At 42.3% G+C, this 20182-nt stretch overlaps 1 protein-coding gene across 1 annotated transcript in view; it reads right to left on the bottom strand.

The window, feature by feature from the left end:
• The window catches only part of LOC126234901 (uncharacterized), a 447962-nt gene extending 427964 nt beyond the window's left edge, over window positions 1-19998 (bottom strand). The window contains exon 1 of the mRNA XM_049943641.1: window positions 19881-19998. Coding sequence (XP_049799598.1) covers window positions 19881-19998 — 118 coding nt within the window. The remainder of the gene's footprint in view (window positions 1-19880) is intronic.
• Window positions 19999-20182: the final 184 nt, after the last annotated feature.

Here is a 20182-nt window from a genome sequence, read left to right as displayed (position 1 = left end):
CTCCATTTCGCTCTGTACGAGTAATGAATTTTGGCATTATTGTCAGCCAGATAGAATAATCCTTAATACAGTCAGTTGGCGTGATTAAAAACCGGTCGATGAAATAAATGCTGTCATCTAGTAGAAATGTTGTTAATTTGCATAAAATAAATAATATTGAAAATATTTGCAGGAAAAAGTAATTTGCAGAAGTATCTGTCCATGACTGAAACAAATATTTGTTCCCATAGTTCTTCAAAAGTAAACCATGGACTACCTTTAGATACTATGAGGATCTCATCCGATCTAACATAACATTATGTTATACAGATGTGGTCTCCCCAGGGTTGCATCAAATGGTTCAAATGGCTCTGAGCACTATGGGACTCAACATCTGTGGTCATAAGTCCCCTAGAACTTAGAACTACTTAAACCTAACTAACCTAAGGACATCACACACATCCATGCCCGAGGCAGGATTCGAACCTACGACCGTAGCAGTCGCGCGGTTCCTGACTGAGCGCCTAGAACCGCTAGAGGGTTGCATCGGTTGCGATCAACAGAAGTTTTGAAAATACTGTACGAAGTGTTGTTTGTGCGGTTGTGAAGTGAGAAACATACAGCACAAGTGAGTTTTCTGAGTTGTCAGCGATGTGGCGTTGTACAGAAATGGAAGTGGACGATATGCAGTTCAGACATAAAGAGAATAGAAAGATTTTTCAACGTGGTTCTGCAGTAGAATGTCGAAGATTAGATGGGTAGATCGAATAACTAATGAGATACTGAATCGAATTGTCTATAGAAAAAATTTATGGCAAAGCTTTATAATAAAAGTGACACATCCTAATGAATGAATGGTGAACTTGGTAACAGAGGGAAGAGTGTAATAGAGGGAAGTGTGGGGATAAAAATTCTAGAGGAAATTCAAGGAACGGATAAAATAAGCACCAATAACAAATTCAACCACAACAGAACTAGAAGTCACAAAAAAGTATTGCAGTTAGGGATCGTCTGTATTACTCGATAAACTACCAGAGTAGCCGACGTTTTCGAGCGAGTCTTTACTCCAGTTCTATAGGCCCATCTCCTCCTTCCTCTCTCTATCTCCACCTCCACTGCCACCCTCTATGTCCATCTCCTTTTCCTCCTCTCTCTGTTCATCTCCGTCACATCTTAATTTTCTGACTCCCCCTCTCTGCCCATTTCCTTTTCTCTTCTTTCTCTGTTCAACTCCGACACAGCCTAATCTCCTCCTGCTACTCTGTCCATCTGCTACTCACCACTCTGTCCACTTACTCCTCCCCTGTCCAACTACTCCTGCAATCTCTGCCCATCTCCTCTTACCCTTCTCTGAGTCCTCAATGTCAATTTCCTGCCCCTCTATCTTCTTCTCACTCCCTTTATCTCCTCCCCCCTGTCCATTTCCTCCTCTCCTTTTTGTGTCCCCTCCCCCTCCTCCCATTCCTCCTTCCTTTCTCTGTTTATGTCCTCCTCCCCTTATGTCCTCCTCCCCTTATGTCCATCATTGCTCCAAGTTCTCTATCTTCTCCTCTCCTACTTCTGTCCATCTTCTCCCCTTTCCATATCCACCTCCCCCCCCCCCCTCTGACCATATCCTTCTCTTATTCTGTCTACATCCTTTCATTCTGTACTTTCCCCCACTCCCTCTCAGACAGAACATCTCCACCTCTCTCATATCCGTGTCATGTCTTACTTCCCTCTCTCTGTGTATGCCTCTATTTCTTCCTCCCTTCTCTCTCCACCTTCTCACCACCACAACAATAGGAGGCTGTTGGTTCCTTCACCCACATTATTTCATTCCAGATAGTAAATAATATGTGTACCAAATTTGGTAAGAAATCGGTCCAGGTGTTTAGGAGGAGCTATTTACCTGCGGCTTTGCTAGGGTGCGCATTTGTCACATGTGTTCAACATATTTAACGCGTATTTGTACACGTATTTCACCGGTATCTGTAGCTAATTTCGACCTGCGGATTCGTTTGCACGCAGCTCAATCTCTGTGACGTCATATCTCTGGAAAACGGTGTGATACAACTACATGACTCCGCAGGTACCTTCAGTGGTATATTTGGATACTATCTGCGAAATGTGATGCGAACAGAGTAAGTTGTAAAGATGTAATAAATTTAAAAATCATGAATGAAGTGGCAGTTTGTCACGCGTCTCTTTAATTACGACCCCATATCTCCTAAACTATGTATCGTACAATGATATAACTTCGTAGAGCATTTAGCGGAATACTTGGATACATTTTAAGGAATCTGTTGTGAGAAGAGTTAATATCAAGGTAGTAATTAATTTAAACCCAATGCGGTAGCTTTTTTCACGCACCTCAGTGTTTATAGCGTTTTTGTCCTGAACTGTTTGTCGTACAGTGATAAAATTTTGCAGGTCCATTTAAGGGTACATGTGAATATTGCCTGCAAAATGCGTCGTCAATCAGTAAGTAGCAAAAATATTGCAGTTTTACTGCTTGAACGAGCAAAACGTAGTGAGTGATTACCTTCTTTCTTTTCATCATTATGTAGCGGTTCTCAGCGAGGAAAAGTTTTGTTATGGTCTGATATTATGTGTAACGTTCGTTGCAAGTCGCCAGGTTCTCTCATTCTCAAATATTGGATGAATGAGGTCTACGAATTCGAGCGTCGTGAGCTATACTGCTCTTCCACAGCAACTTGCGCTCCTTTGATAGGTACGTGGTCTTACCCCCACAGAGTTTCTTTCCACACAGTAAGTAATATACATACCAAGCTAGCTTGAAATCGGACAAGTAGTTTAAGAGGAGATGTGGAACATACATACATACATGTGCTTCCATTTTTATAATGTGTGTGGATGGCTTGTTAAGGAATAGAGAGAAACACGAAAAGCTACCTTTTATATATATTGTCTCAAAGTACTAGTCTCCGATAAATGACGGTTAATTATGTAGAGATGCATTGTACTGGTATAAAAGTTAGGATTCATGTGTAGTGCGCATATAAGACGCAGCACCACTCAACATTATTGTCCTTAAGACATGGAAAGTCTTATCTGTTTTAACTAAAACACAGAAATCTTAAACAGTTTCCTAACATAAATTTCTTGTTAAGATTTTATGCATCACTAGCTGAAATTGACCCAAGGTTACGAAAGATATGCTCGAGTGGGATGTAATGGAAGAATTTTGAGCCTTTTGTATTCTGAATTTCAGAAGAGAAAAAAGCAATTCCTCCGTATGAAGACTGGGTGAGAATATGATCACTGTTGGGTTTTTCTAAAGTTACTGCAACTTTCCAGATGGGGATCTCAGAACATCTTCTCCAGAAGTGTTACAAGTTCAGCTTATTGCAAACTTTGAACTTTGAGAAAAATGGAATGCCTGGGATGACGGCAACATCGTAAGGACCGATCGCAAAGCGGCAATGCGATGGCTACAGGACGAGTGATGACAAAAGTACCTACGACAGCAATGTAACAGGAAGAGTAGGCACGAAAACAATATGGCAAGGAGAGTGGGCACGAGTGCTTCCTCTCGGAGCGGGTGGAGCGACCAGGACAGTGGCAGTTAGACCTTTGCATGACCCTGTGTTGGCCGGCAAGCGGTCAAGATCCCATTAGCCGTGACCACGCTACGTCAGGCCCCAGGGTCAGTACCTGAAAAGGGTCAGTACAGTGAACGGTGCCAGGCATCTGGCCAGCGCAGAATAAATATATTTTTTACAGAGCGGTCTCTCTGCTCAAACAAAAACATGGGTGAAACGCCGTTTTTCGCGGGAAATGCTTTTCTTAGAAAAAACGGATCCGGTGCCAGGCTGGTATATCACGAGAACACACACACACACATACACACACACACACACACACACACACACACACAAACACACACACGCACACACACTTATATCTATAGAAAGATATAAACATATACTCAGAGGAGTATCAGACGCTTCCACAACTTCAAAACCACAAGAAAAGACCATCGGTTGCAACGACATCAAAAGATAAGAACGGGTCGCAAGTGAATCTACACAACATGAAAACAGAAGTATATTCAGTGTCAGTGGAAGTGTCGTGTATTAAAATCGAACACTTATATGTAGCAGAACATTAGTGATGGCGCAGGAAACCAAAAATTTCAAGTAACTTTTTAAATATAATACAACAGAGATTGGAATACATCCAGCAAATAATTGAGGACTTAGGTTGCAAAGGAGAAGTGGTAGGAACAGGACAGGAATTTGTGGCGGCGCATCAAACCAGTCGGAAGGCTAATGACCAAAAAAAATACTGTTTAGCAATAAATAATAGTAAATTAGAAAACGCGAACATTTTACGATCTTGACAAAAAGATTGATAAGAATAAGGACATTGCTATTGTAATTACTGAAGATTCTTTGAAAAAAGTTAAACACGTATGGTCTAAATAATGTACTACTGTAGCATGAGACGGTCTATATACTTGTGACAGTCTATATACTTGTGTCTGGTTAATGTCTCATTGCCCGTACTCATCCAGAATATCACCTAACGGCTCATATTTCTTCTCTTGCAAACAAAAAATTAAAATTCATCTGCTGCAGTTTTCATCACTTCGAGGAGCTGTAGACAAAATTCTTGAAGTACAACTATAAAAATGTAGAAATGTGTTTCGAGAACTGGTTGAAAGGCTCACAACATAACTTTGAGTTGTGTATATTTTCAGAAACAATACAACAATCTTCACAAAGAAAAATTATTTGATTGTCTCTATAAAATCGTTAAAGGCGGCGCTTGTACGTGAAGGTCGGCGCAGCGGGATCAGCGAATGTCACCATAATGGGGGAAAAGCCTCGAGTTGTCCCACACGCGAGCTCACTTTCTGCAGATTGTGTGTTGGCTGGAAGTATGGCCACTATCAAGTACCTACTCTAGGAAGAAGCCCTAGGATGTAACTGACCATAACAAGTAGTTAATATCTGTTGTGCGGTCAAGATATAGTGTCCGCCCAGCAAGTGCGACCGGGAAGCGCTTACAATAGAAGACCTTAACTTAATGGGTGTCAGGAGAATCCCAGAACTGCAGGGTGACATAACAATTAGTTAAGTAGATTTTAAGTCAGAGTGAGGAGAAGGAGGTTGGAAATGGTTTCCGCTGAGCAGATGCTGAGAAGGCCCATGGACAAGAGAGGATTAGCTGGCTAATGACAGACATAGCAGACACTTTAATAAACTGGAATGAGCCAGGAAGGCTGGCACAGCAAATGGCGGAGCAGTGAGTCAGTCAATCGAATGGAATGCACCGTATACAAAATTACCAAGGGCAGTCATGAACATATTCACAATCAAACCATTCATTCCACCGCAAATGTTTACAAACACTAGGTGATAAATGATTTTAAGATACACAATAAAAAATGTCCGGTAACTGTGTTGCAAAGAAGCCATCACCATGTACAAACAACGAATATAAAACATTATATAATAGTGAGTTTACATACATGATGTAAATTTTAAGTTGACAAACCAGAATAACGCGAAGAATGAGTTTCACGCGAAAAAATGTGTAGAATCCAAAGTTGATTATTTTCGACGGGGACATATGCTGGTACTAAAATTAGACTGCCACCCCAGCCCCTGGTTTCCACATTTGTAACTCCCTAATTCTTCACTCTCAAACCTCACCCTATGGGGAGAGAGGGAGAGTTTTAGCTTTAGCGATTCAAAATTTAGTAAGTAAATAAGTACTTTTTATTTATCCGTAATCAGGTCTTGAGGCATCAAGGGATCACAAATTTAGCATTGGAGGGCAGCGTGGAGGGTAAAAATCGTAGAGGGAGACCAAGAGATCAATACACTAAGCAGATTCAGAAGGATGTAGGTTGCAGTAGGTAATGGGAGATGAAGAAGCTTGCACAGGATAGAGTAGCATGGAGAGCTGCATCAAACCAGTCTCAGGACTGAAGACCACAACAACAACAACAATCATTTTCCACTCAACAATGAGAACATGGACTTTCTTGAATTACAGCACCAACTACCAAGAATCAAAACAAATGTTTAAGACAAAATGTAGGTAGTTTATTATGTAGAATCTGATTCTGCAATAAAAAATGGGAGTCCCATTTGAAATTTTTACGTTGCCTCCGTCCCCACTCCCAGGGGGCTGGGGCGGCGGGATAATTTTAGCACCAGCAGATGTCCCCCCTCGAAAATAATCAACTTTGGATTCTACACATTTTTTCGTGAGAAGCTTATTCTTCGAGTTATTCTGGTTTGTCAACTTAGAATTTACACCCTGTATATAAGGGTGTCGAAGCAGACCGTTCCCTACACTTACACTGAAAAAATGAAGCAGTATTCAGTTATTAGTGAATCGATTTTTTAATCCGTAGTCAGTGTTGATCATAATAAAAGTAGGGGTGCGGTTAAAGTGCAAGTATGTCAGTGTTAATGAGATATGCAATTAAAAATGATAACAAATGATAATTAGCAGGCACATAACAGTATAAATGAGGGTGCGGCAGAAGCACAAATCTGCAAGTAAAAACGGTAAAAACTGCTGTCAGCAGACACATCATGACATAACCTGACCATTAGTGCTGTTTATGTGTATGTCAAAGCGTTGTACGAAGTGTGTAACCTGGTACGGAGCTACAGAGGTATGATGACGTTGGTGGATGTTGATGGGGAAATAGGTGCTTCTGGAAGCAGGAGGGACGGAAGAGAAAAGAGAGCAGTTCTGGGCACTGAGCGAAAATGAGAGGCAATAGCTTTCTGCCATCAGAGAATACGGCAGAGTGGTGTGATTTTATTCAGGTAGAGACACTTCGGATGACTTATCGGGTCTTGGTTACGGGCGTCTAAGAATGCGGGTGAGGAACTTGTGTATTGGTCAAACGTCACACTTTCATTTTAGTGGAGATTCTGTAATCTTTCGTGTCACTCTAGATAATTCAAGTTCTGTTGATATGTTTCAGTAATTAGCTTTATTTACATATAAAATAGCTGCTTTGTAGGATCACAATTCAGCAGTAGTTTACACCGTACTGAATGCGCAATGTGTTCTTGAAATTTCAGTCTGCAGTGTTGCCTACGTTTATTAGAAATGTTTCTCTGTTTATGTTCATTAATTTATAATTCCCATAACTTGTCTACCATTAACTGTTCGACCGCATGATCACCTTTTAGTAAATCATTTTACTAACACAGGAACAGGGCTTAAACAGAAAGAGTTTACTTCGTACTGAATCGGCCATCTGTTCTTGAAATTTCAGTCTGCAGTGTTGCTGTACGTTTATTTCAAATGTTTCTCTGTTTGTGTTCATTAATTTGTAATTCGCATAACTTGTCTACTATTAGCTGTTCGACCGCATGATCATCTTTTAGTAAATTATTTTACTAACACTGGTACAGGGCGTAAACAGACGTCGTACGGCTCGTCCATAGGATTTTTACGGTCCAAACTTTGTTCAGAGCCGTATGTTTTCCCCTTTGTCACATTAAATGCAGAGCATTAACGTCGCACGACTTTCTTACCCAACGCTTGTCGCCATCTGCAGTTCTCGATCGGCTGAAATCGAGTCATAGTTCAGTTAGCAACACATGAGGCACCTGAGATCGCGTCTCTAATCAGAAAACTTAAATTAAAATTAAAAAAAGCTTTGACAGAAAAACCCTCTAAGTAGTAAAAAATAATATGTAATGCCCATTTTACTTTAATATAAGAGTTCACCACCCTGCTGGAGCAAATGTAATCTCGATGTATTGCTCACTTGCTAGAATGACAATTCACAGGCGCTGCCTGAGACACAAAATATCTTTGCCCCTGTTAAAAGAGAGCTGCAATAGAGTCGCAGGTCAGAGCAGTCTCTGCGGCAGTTGCAGTCGCTCGCTGCTACAGTGTAGTTGTAGTCTGTCACTGGTACAGCGCAGTTTATAGTTTGTAGTTGTTAAAGTCACTGTGCAGGAAAAATTGTAAAATTTTATTATATAGAACTGAATAATAATTGTGATCATCCGCAGAGCTAAGTGATACCATGGAATGAGATGATGATGAATAAATGAATAATTGTTAAGATAATGAAAAATCAACAGTGTAATTAGGTCAACCATCTATTGTAAGGTAAATTTTATTATTTTTATTGGCATGCGCGTAGATAAGCTACTTGTCTGAAATGTTAATATGAGTTTGGTTCAATCTTTTCTTTTGTGATTCTTCAGCACCAGTTGACCCAGATTTGTAAAATTATTCAATTTTCCCGTGTAATGGATTGTAGATCTTTATCAATTAAGTAAAAAAAAATTCAGAATGTAATTGTTTTTACCAGTCAACTATAAAAGAATAATTTCTCCTAAGTCATTGCCAGTCCCGATCCAGTCATTTATCTAAACTAAAATATTCCAGAAATTTTGTCACATCATAGTCATGCGCTCTTTGGTAATCAGACGACCAGCTGTGTCACTAAGTAGGGTCAGTTTTTCTTGTAATTCAGATATCAGACAAATGTTATCCACTGTTAGTAGATCGGCCAGCATTGCACTAAGCAGTGCCATTTACGAGCAGATGTACAGATAGCGTCATCCGGAGACACCATCAAAAGGTAAGAACTTTTCAGTTTATTTCTCACGGGCAGAGAAAAAAAATGGCTCTGAGCACTATGGGACTTAACATCTGAGGTCATCAGTCCCCTAGAACGTAGAACTACTTAAACCTAACTAACCTAAGGACATCACACACATCCATGCCCGAGGCAGGATTCGAACCTGCGACCGTAGCGGTCACGCGGTTCCAAACTGAAGCGCGTAGAACCGCACGGCCACTCCGGCCGGCGGACAGTGTCAGACTGATTTCACAGGGCCTTGGCGTAGCGCTGCTTACGTCAAAATTTTTCAGTTTTTCATTATGCAAGATTTATCAGTTTTCATACGTCAAAATTTAATTACCCTAATTTAATTATTTTCATTTTTATTTATACATGAAGGTTACAGTATTTTGATCCAAACGTCTGCTTTTTAGGTGATAAAATGGCGAATTTTAAAGCAAAAAATCATCATTCTTGGCGAGCCGTAAAAGATAAACATTTGTTGTCCTGGGCTTTTATTTGAACGTTTTTGAGTTCTACAGTATGTTACTACGTAACCTGATGTAGCTCTTACGTATTGTGTTGCGCGTAAGAAAACAGCATGCTGAGGGGGAAATATTTTTACTTAATTTACCTGATGAAATTTAAACAGCTGAACAGACTTTCTTGGAACATAGCTAAGAGACATCCAGATTAAAATACCTGTCAAATTAAAAAAAAATAGAATTAAAATCTGTCTTCTCTTTTGTGAACTATGAAGCCACATAAAGATACACTGATACAGACGTTGAGCTTGTAACACCCCTCTGTTCGCGTCAGGGATTAAAAAAGGGTAAGTACAATGTATCAGTCAATGTACAAGCAGCAGTGCGATAAGCCTATCACGGCACCGCCGCCTACTAGTTGGCTATACTTTGCGCCCTCTGGCCAGAGAGGCTTGGTGGCGGTCTGCGCAGCAACTGGAGCGGGGTATGAGTAAGGGCGGGGGGGGGGGGGAGGGGGGACAGGGGCTGTTAGCCGCTGCGCGAGCCCGCTCTGCACATAGCAGGCCTCCGAGGAGCTGCTGCACTCTGGCAGTGCGGAGGTCACAGCGCACTCTGGCTCTGAGATACGCAAATGGCGGTAAGCAACATCATAGCACTTGGGAACTATATTTATATCCCTGTTTCAGATCGCTCGAAACAAGTTGCTGACAAGAATCGTATACAGAAGAACGGAAAAGAGAATTCATGATATGTTGGATGGCGGTCAGTCTGGCTTCAAGAAAGGTGAACTCACCAAAGAGGCCCTCATGACGTTGCGTTTCATAATACTGGACAGGTCTGAAGAAAAACGGGACACACACAAAGGATGTGACGTCCAAGAAAATGACTTCGACGACGTAAAATAACGCTTGGTGTTGAAATTCTTGGAAAAATAGATGTACATTATAAGGAAAGATGGGTGATATATTGTTTGTACAAATACAATCAGCATTTCTTGGTCTTGGGGTTAGCGTTGATGACTCTGCACCACAGGACCCCTGTAACATTTCTGGCTTATTGAGCCATCATATTAGTCTCCAGGAAGCTATTCCCAGGGCAGTGGAGATGCAAGAAGCATAGAGATGACGCAATGTGGGATGAGGTACCGGTGACAGATGTTAGATTCGGTACCATTCCCGTGAGAAAGACCGCCAGCATGACGCGGCGGTAGGGCGCCAAAACGTTCAACTTTAGTTGCTATTATTAATTAAACCTGTCATCCAAATTAATTCATTTTTAAATAAACGTCTCTCAAAAGCCAGCTATCAATCAGTCATTTCAAAATTATTAAAATAAAAGTATTACTAAAACAAAAGACTGACGATACTACTGCCGATGCACTTCGGTGGTCTTCGGGTCACGCCTTGCTGGCTTGGCGCGCGAAGTGTCTCGGGCAGTCCGGCTCTCCAGTTCTGACCGTTCCAGTAGACAGACATGTCATCTGTGGCAGGATTTATTTCATGTTATTTTAGCCAGATGTAATGACTGTGGAAAGATATGTTCAGTACGTTGTGATCAAGAACAGTTTCTCGTGTCTATATCAATAAAAACGCGAGTGGCATCCCAAATGAGTTATAGTTTATTCGTAGCAGCAGTTCCTTGCGAAGTTAATTTCAGCCTCAAGAAAAAGAATCCACGACCTGCGTGCTGTTTTCTGCGCTGGGGACATCATCATCATGAAGACAGCAGGTTAGTGAAGTGTACAAGAACTTATGTATTCCACACAGGGCAGTGGAAACAACTAGGCACCTCACGTGTACTGCATGTGCTCAATGACACGTCATCTGCTGTAATGCAGAGGGGGTAAAGAAGGATGAAAGTATTAACACTATCTCACTTTTATTCCTTTTTTCTTGCCTTACTCCGGGTTCGATTCCCAGCCCAGTCAGAACTTACCTCCACTCTGGAATGCGTGCGCGCAAGCTCGTCTCGTGTGTATATGTGTGTGTGTGTGTGTGTGTGTGTGTGTTTGTGTGTGTCCTTTCATCATTGTGGACGTGCAATTCTCCGAAGTCGCGTCTAAGCCATGGCGAGGTGGCTCCAGTCTTATTTTGTTCATGTATCGTTGAGATCGATCGTGGTTGAGGTACGCTATCTTTGCTTTTCGCGTGTCTTATCTTGTGGCTTGGCAGGCGAAGCGAGTTGGTTGTTAGCCTTCGGCGGGTAACCCTCGAGATCTCGAGACATTCGCGGGGAGACGAGTGTCAACGGCTGACGAACGAGCGTGATGGCCATTACACGTTGTGGTGTGAATTGGTTGGGCGTTTTGCTGACATGAGCATCTTGGAGATAAAAGTTCTGTGACTTCGCTGGGAACAAAATTTGAAGGGAAACGGTGAAGCTGTGGAACCCGCTCCCTCGTATTGTGTACCTGATACGGAGTAAGTCATCTTAATTGTTTGTTCACCGACGCATTCAGAGATTTTAAACTTATTATTATGGTGAGACTTTCTTCGTTGAACCTTAAGACGGTGTGGAAGAGTTCAGTTGGTCTAGTTAAATGGTGGCCGTTATTTGAAATCTTCTCAGAAGTTTTACTAGTGCTTTGTATCTCTTGCAATCAAATTATTTTATGTTGCCGTTTTTAAGGCCTGCATTCTACTAATACAGTTGTCCTTGTGTAAGTGAGTCAAACGTTCTCTCGAGTGTTTCTATGCTTCAGAGTTATTGGAATGTCTTTGTGATTCGGGCAGAAACTTTCAATTGTGCCAGCGCCTTGGCGGGGAGTGAAATGCTATCCGAGGTCCAGGCCTGGCAGTGTTTAAGAACCTGGCCACTACCGGAGTTGTTCACATATCGTCCTTCTAAGTTTAATATTTATCTTCCTTCCGTCAAGGCGGGTTAAGCTGGTATATATGGTTCCAATGGCTCTGAGCACTATGGGACTTAACAGCTAGAACTTAGAACTACTTAAACCTAACTAACCTAAGGACATCACACAACACCTAGCCATCCCGAGGCAGAGAAAATCCCCAGCTGGTATATATATATATATATATATATAGATATATATTGTATGCAACCTGTTTGTGTATGAACTTGTTTTCTTAAATATTAGGGACTGGCAACTGGCTAAACAGTAAACTGCATGACATCTGCTGAGTTCTTTGTGCAGCTTTTTCTAATAATTTTTTTTAACACGTCTGAGTACGTGAATATTTATGTTTCTAAGATCAGTGTTTCTGTTGTAGTTTCTTGATTTAAGTGGTTCTATCATGTTATGTAATGACATCTTAGCTTGGCACTAGTGTTCAAGTGTTATTAAGTCGCCATTTACCTCTAACTGTTTCATTATATCTATTTTGAGGGAAGTGATATTTGGGAGTTTGTCAGTAACCCTGTTATCTTAATTTGGAATTGTATGTTAGAGTACTGAGTACGTTGGGTTTCTAACTGTATTTGCAAAGTTTTATCCAATGGCTCGTCCACAATTTGTAATTGTCAAATTTTTTAAAAGAGTAATGTCAATAAATTGTCTTAATTATAAATTGTGACTGCCAACCATGATTCCATCCCGCTTCCTCTTTTATGGTATTTAAGATATGGTGTGTAAGTGTGGTACGATTAAGGAATCACGTATCAGCGTCAAATAAGAGTGGCCTTCAGTAAGTAATGAAACACATTTTTTTCTGAAAGCAGATTGGTTTTATTCAGTATTCCGATATACCATATTGTTCCCCACTCTTTTAGCTACAAAACTCTGTTTTTCAACATAATCTCTTCCACGCGACGGCTTTACACCATGTTACTGGGAGGGTCCATATGCCCGCATGGTACCACTCTGCTGGTCGGAGCCAACGTCTTGCTGCATCAGTAACCTCTCCATCGTCCACGTGGAGTGCATCACTCATTGGGCCAAACAGATGGAAGTCCGACAATGCGAGACCCAGGCCGAAGGGTGAATGAAGAAAAACAGACCGATGAAAGTTTGTTAGCCACACTGGGGTGCGCAAGCCAACAGAGACGTACGGATGTGCATTGAGGTGTTTGATTGCGATCTGTCGAGCCACTTCAATGATAGCGTCCGTAAGTCCCAACACTGCAGGAGTCACAGCTGTCTACGGCTGACCACTACGTGTGAGATCTGACACGTCGGTGTAACCCCTCGTTTCGGTGATGAAAGGCGCCGCGCCCAACGACTCACCGTACTTTTGTTCACTGCTAGGTCTCCGCAGACACTGTGCAAGCGCCTATGAATATCTGTGATACTCTGGAATTCAAGGACTGCTGTCTGCTTGCCACGCACCTCCGTTGCAGAAGCCATTTTGGAAGGTACCTACAGGACCGCCACCTACCAGAACTTTTGAAGCTATAGGGGCTGAAGCAGTAATATTCCACGACTTTCCACAGCAGATCCCGCATTTTTTCGACCGAAATATGCCGATAAAAAAGTATTGCATTACTTATTGAACACCCCTCGCAAAGAAACTTTGATCAAGTGGCCAATCTCCGTGGAAGAGGACTCCCGGCCAAAAATGTGACCCATAGAGTTCATATTTTGTATAAGACCGAACACAGAATTATAAGAATCAAAAACAAACAGACAATTTTTGATTTTATAAGGGTATTACGCCACCACTCCAGTCTCTTTTACTCCACCGTCCAGTCTACAGATCGAAGAAGTAATGATAGTCATAAACGAAAGGTTTACGAGTAGGATTAAAGGTCTGTGTGAGAGGATCTCAGTTATAAGATTCAAATGTTCAAATGTATGAAGTCTAGTGGGACTTAACTGCTAAGGTCATCAGTCCTTAAGCTTACACACTACTTAACCTAAATTATCCTAAGGACAAACACACACACCCATGCCCGAGGGAGGAATCGAATCTCCGCCGGGACTACATGATTCACTGATAACAATGCTACCAGTGAAAATGAGGAATAATTGCAGGACCTGTTGAATGCAGTCAACGATCTGATCAGCACAGAAAATGGACTGAGAAGAAGCCGATGAGAGTCTACAGAAATGAGGAAAATCAGCATTTGGAGACCACGTAATAGACGAAAGGAAGAAATTCTGATACTCTGAAAGAAAAACAGCGTACTAACGAATTCCAGTTCCCTCTTTATTATTAGTCGTTCAACTCCTTTGCTCTAACTCTCATACGTGTGACATCATCGCTTTGAACCAGAGCTCTTAAGCTACTCGTCATCTGTTTACGTCGTTCTTCTATAACTGCAATGTGTATAAACGCCCATATCAGGAAGCAGATGGATTACCGTATATCAGAAATACAAATGGGGAACATCGACTCTGCTCCCGAGCTCCCATCCTTCGTCCTGACTGGAAAGTATCCGCTATGGAGATGTGGATGCGCATCAGTTCTTTTCTGGTAGCCTGACATTTGCTCTTAGCTTTTTCTATATCTTCAACTGCACTTTTACCTATTGTGAGTTCTGTTATTACTGAATAGTAATGAATAATTGAGTAAAAAGAGAAGCATGCAAGTGGGCGATGATATGTTTATCGTATACTGGGGGTCGTCGTTTTAACTGTTTGAGTTTAGAATTAAGTGCATTCCTCACTTTGCCAATTTTTTACATACATAGTTTGCCTCAGCAAAACCAGAATAGAACAATTCTGATGTTCTTAGGCTTCAGAGGTAACATAGAATATCTTTTACAGTAGTGATGTTGGTAAATTCCAGGTTTCATGTAGAAGACTGCAGCATCTTTAATTAAAGATGCTTAACAGCCGCACTAGGCGAGGCGACAACGAAGACTAGAGACTGTGCCTCTACTTGCGAAATTCTCAGTTTCAGTGTCTTTGATTGCAATACCTTGCAGATACCAGCGTTTAAATGAAGTGCAAAATGGGGCGAGGGCACAGGATGAAGAGATGAATTCTCTCTACAATCCATAATAGCAAGAAAAAAATAAAATTTTTGCCTCTGCCTTTTTCCATTCAGTAGACTTCAGTTCTCTAACAGCTTTATTTTGTTTCTGCGGTATTGGCTGAATATCTCTGACCTGTCTTCTGTATCGATTGTCGGGCTGGGTGAGGAATTCGAATCACAGTCGGCAAAAAAGGAAAGGCTTTCTGCAAGGTTGAGAGCGAGAAGCTAGGATGGAAGTTGCCAGGCCAAGAAATTATATAGATTGAAGGATTTCGCGACTGGATGACGTTGCTGCTGGTAAACCATTCTGGTTATAGGGTCGTGGTCCGCGAAACTCTTCTTTTTCTAATGTTTCGTCCAGATCTGAGCTGGACATCTTCAGAGGCGTCGCTCCTCCGCTGAGTCTTGCAGACTCAACGGAGAAGCAACGCCTCTAAAGAAGTTTAGCGCGGTTCCGGTCGAAATGTTAGGATCAGGAGAATCTCGTGGACCACGACCTTACGCGCCGAAAGGTTTAACAGCAGCAGGAAAATATTTATTCGAAAAAAAACAATTTTATTTCTTGTAGCCAGTACTGCACAAACAAATAAAACTGCACAGTCCAGTTGCTGATAGGCTCGGAAACGGTACTTTAATTTATGGCAGTGTTTTAGTGTAATCATTAGTCATTCACTGTCACCGGGACTGGACGTGCACCCCACCTCATGCAGGCGAAAATTCCACGCAGCAACTTGCCGTACACGCCAGCTGTATCATTCATAACGCAGTTCTCATAAAACAGTACGAATGGATAAAAAATAGCAAATAATAAAGATGTGGGAACAGACTTCAGATTACGTACAGAGCCTGTAATTACTCAATAAAAGCTGTTAAATTTCTGAAAAACGTAGAAAGGAAAACAAACAGTGCGGAATCCAGAGCATAAATAGAACATAAGACATAACCTAGGATGAGTGTACGAATAACAAACCTAATGGCAGTGAAACTTCCTGGCAGATTAAAACTGTGTGCCGGACCTAGACTCGAACTCGGGACCTTTGCCTATCGCGGGCAAGTGCTCTACCAACTGAGCTACCCGAGCACGACTCACGGCCCGTCCTCAGAGCTTTACTTCTGCCAGTACCTCGTCTCCTACCTTCCAAACTTTACAGAAGCTCTCCTGCGAACCTTGCAGAACTAGCACTCCTGAAAGAAAGGATATTGCGGAGACATGGCTTAGCCACAGCCTGGGGGATGTTTCCAGAGTGAGATTTTCACTCTGCAGCGGTGTGCGCTGATATGAAACTTCCTGGCAGATAAACACTGTGTGCAGGACCGAGACTCGAACTCGAGACCTTTGCCTTTCACGGGCTAGTGCCCTGCCAGCTGAGCTACCCGCACTTACCCGCGAAAGGCAAAGGTCCCGAATTCGAGTCTCGGTCCGGCACACAGTTTTAATCTGCCAGGAAGTTTCATATCAGCGCACACTCCGCTGCAGAGTGAAAATCTCATTCTAATGGCAGTAATCTGCAACCTTACAACTTAAATAAATTTACCCAAGATTTGTCTTCTGCCAATGCTCCAGTAATTGGCTATGGGACACAGAAAGACTGAAAGACAATGTTTTAAGCTAGGCGTCCCACCAAATTAATGGTCTTTTGCGGTCCGCTGGCTGCGCAGTGAACAAAGTCGGAAACAGCTAGTTCCTTAGACGCAGCTCGCCTCGGTCCGTCACCAGCCCGACCCTTTTGATTACAGTAAGTTTCCTCAAAATGCAGTGCAGCGGGTGCGCGTCTTCTAATGAGCTAGAGTGAACAGCGCGACACACAACAGGGGCCGTGTCCACTGGATAGCTACAGGGAGACTCGAATGGACTTGGCGACGAACACCGACTCACAAGGTTAGGTATCCATCGGTGGTATCGAGGTTTCTAAATCATGTATAGGGTGATGTAAGTTAAGGTCCCAAGTTTCGTACAATGCAGCCATTCTCCCTGATGGGCCCTCGTTTACCAGCAATAGACGAAAAAAATTTTGGAATTTTGCTTAATGCACTGTAGCTTTAAAAGAAGAACTGTTAAACAGACTGGTTGCGCCGTGTTGATGGTGAAGACACAGTCCACAAGTACAAGAGGTTGTCGGTTAGCTCGCATCAAATTCTTTGTAATGTTTCACTTTTAAATCTGTACTGAAATGGCTTTGAACGTTATTTACATTCAATTAATTGCATAATATGTATTTTTTATTTTTATTGCTTTGACACATCATTTTAATCGATATATTAGCGTTTCCAACTGCTCTCATTTTTATTCCAGTCATTAGTTTGCACTTGGGATCCTTGTGCATGTGCATATAGTTATTTCTTTTTATATATCATAATATTCAGACATTTGAAACTACCGATTAATATGTTAAAAATCAAAAGCCTTTGAAACTGCGTATTTCTCGTTACATGATATACTTTTTTGGGTGTTTAACGTCATAAAAATATTTAAAATATTAATTCTTATTCCACTATCGACAAAGTTACGCAGATAAAGGTTTAAACGAAAGATGGGGTTATACATAAAATGAAATTCAGCCAAAATGAAGAACGTATAGCGGATGGAATAACATGGGCAAAAATATAGGGTGATAAAACGGAAGAAATTAAATCGAAGTTAATACTTAAAAATAATTAAAATCACAAGCACAAATATTCCAAGTGGAAATAGAATTATAGGAAGAAAAATGAGAGCACTCTGATTAAAACGATCCGACAAAGCAAATCACATATAAATTTACATGTAATTCAATTAACTGAATAAAAATGATAAGCAAATTTACATGATGATAAAGATTTAAAAATAAAAAATTCCAGAGCTTCTGATGAGATCGGATACTACAACCTCTGGCACGTGAGGCCTGTACCTCAACTGTTACCCTGCTCAAGTAAGTTATCTAACGCACATTTTTCGAAGCTGAAGAGAATAACGCCACATTACAGAATTTTTTTCGTTGATTACTCGCAAACGAGAGCCCAGCAGCACGAATGACTGGAGGGTGTGAAACTTGGGACTTTAATCTATGCTGAAGAGCGTAAGAAATAGGTAAACATGCTTAAAACCATGTGGGGCCCCCGAGAGCACGCAGAAATGTCTCAGCACGACGTGGCATGGACTCGACTAATGTCTGAAGTAGTGCTGGAGGAAAATGAGATCGTCAAAATCCTGCAGCGTGTCCGTAAATCCGTAAGAATGCGAGGGAGTGGAGGTCGCAAGATATCTCAGATTGCTCGTTATTGTACACGTCTGGGGAGTTTGGTGGCCAGCGGAAGTGTTTCAACTCAGAACAGTGTTCCTGGAGCCCCTCTGTAGCAATTCTGGACGTGAGGGATGTCGCATTGTCTTACTGGAATTGCCCATGTCCGTCCTAATGCACAATGGACATGAATGGAGGCAGGTGATCAGACACGATGCTTACGTACATGTCACCTATCAGAGTCGTATCAGGGATCCCACATCAGTCCAACTGTACACGCCCCACACCATTACAGAGCCTACAACAGCCTGTACAGTCCCCTGCTGACATACAGGTCCATGGATTCCATACCCGTACACGTCCATCCACTCGATACAATTTGAAACGAGACTCGTCCAACCAGGAAACATATTTCCAGGCATCAACAGTCCAATGCCGATGCTGATGGCCCAGACGAAGAGCGAAGCTTTGTGTCGTGCAGTCATCAAGGGTACACGAGTGGGCCTTCGGCTCCGAAAGCCCAAATCGATGATGTTTCTTTGAATGGTTTGCACGCTGACACTAGTTGCCAACATTGGATCTGCAGCAATTTGTGGAAGGGATGCAGATCTGTCACGTTTAACGATTCTCTTCAGTCGTCGTAGGTCCCATTCTTGCAGGATCTTTTTCCGGCCGCAACGATGTCGGAGATTTGATGTTTTACAGGATTCCTGACATCCACGTTACACTCGTGGAAAGGTCGCACGGGAAAATCCCCACTTCATTGCTACCTCGGAGATGGTGTGTCCCATCGCTCGTGCGCCGCCTACAATACCACGTTCAAACTCACTTAACTCTTGATAACCTGCCATTGCAGCAGCAGTAATCGATCTAACAACTGCGCTAGACACTTGCTGTCTTATATAGGCATTGCTGACCGTAAAGCCGTATTCTGCCTGTTTACATATCTCTGTATTTGAATACGCATGCCTGTACCAGTATCTTATGCGCTTGAGTGTACATCACCACATAGGTGATTTCAAAAGGTGGATCCCACTGCTAAGGACCTCTGTTTGTGAGAGAAAGACAGTGCGGACAGCATTCTAAAAGGCGGGAGACGAGGCACTCTATCGGGACACCACAGTACTCATTGGTAGTTCACAGAGATACAACAGAGGTTGAGCCTCCATCGACAGTAGTTGATACATGACTTACTTTCTAAGCTGAATCCTTCGATACTACAAGCAGGCGTTTAGATTCCGAAACCGTGAAACATATTCACCACATATACAAATATTTCTTGTTAAATGTGTGCCCAGATGCGACACAACTCATTTACTTCCCCATCCGTAGCGAAAATGTAATTTTTATTTGCAAGAAAATAAAACACCTGACCTCGTTGCTTGAAAAGGAAAGGCAAGCAAAAAAAAAAAAAAAAACGTGGCCATGTCGCTACGAGTTTTCCAGGTAGCGTTGCTGCTGCGGTGCAGCTAAAGCGCTCGCTACGCCCACCTGTTCTCCTGCAAGTTAAATGCACCGCGCAGGAGGTAAATCTGGTCAGAGGGGGCGGGTGGTGGGAGGTGAGCGGGGGTGCTACACGGTCTGGACTAGTTGGCGTCTGGGGCGCTGCAGAAGTAGTTACCCACTTGCCAACCTAAGCTGTGGTAAGCCTCTTTTCTAAGTTGAGCAGCACTCGCGGGGCGGTAAGCTCCAAACACTGCTCTGTATGTGTGCGTATGTGTGTGCGTGTTTTTGCGTGCGTGGGTGTGCATGTGTTTACGAGTCTCGAGGTTATTCCCCGCCATAGCTGCATAATTACGGTTCCGGTGTGCCTCGCCCAGCAGTGCGACGTCACAGTTTGAATCAGGATTACGAACGCGCAGCTGCTCGTGCAGCATAGTATTCCGATCGTCTTTTTTTAGTAGATGTGCGTAAGCACTTGAGCCCATTACCAGAAAACAGAAGAGGATTTTTTCTAATGTATTTATCTGTACGTAATGCCACCTTTCGAGAATTCCCGTGTAATCGCTTCGGTTGTTGTTGTCGCCTTCAGAGCGGTGACTTGTTCGATGCAGTTTTCAG

Source organism: Schistocerca nitens, chromosome 2, assembly GCF_023898315.1.
Source record: "Schistocerca nitens isolate TAMUIC-IGC-003100 chromosome 2, iqSchNite1.1, whole genome shotgun sequence".
Taxonomy (NCBI): Eukaryota; Metazoa; Arthropoda; class Insecta; order Orthoptera; family Acrididae; genus Schistocerca; species Schistocerca nitens.
Note: the sequence above shows the minus strand (reverse complement) of the source record. Positions and strands in the feature narration are given on the sequence as shown.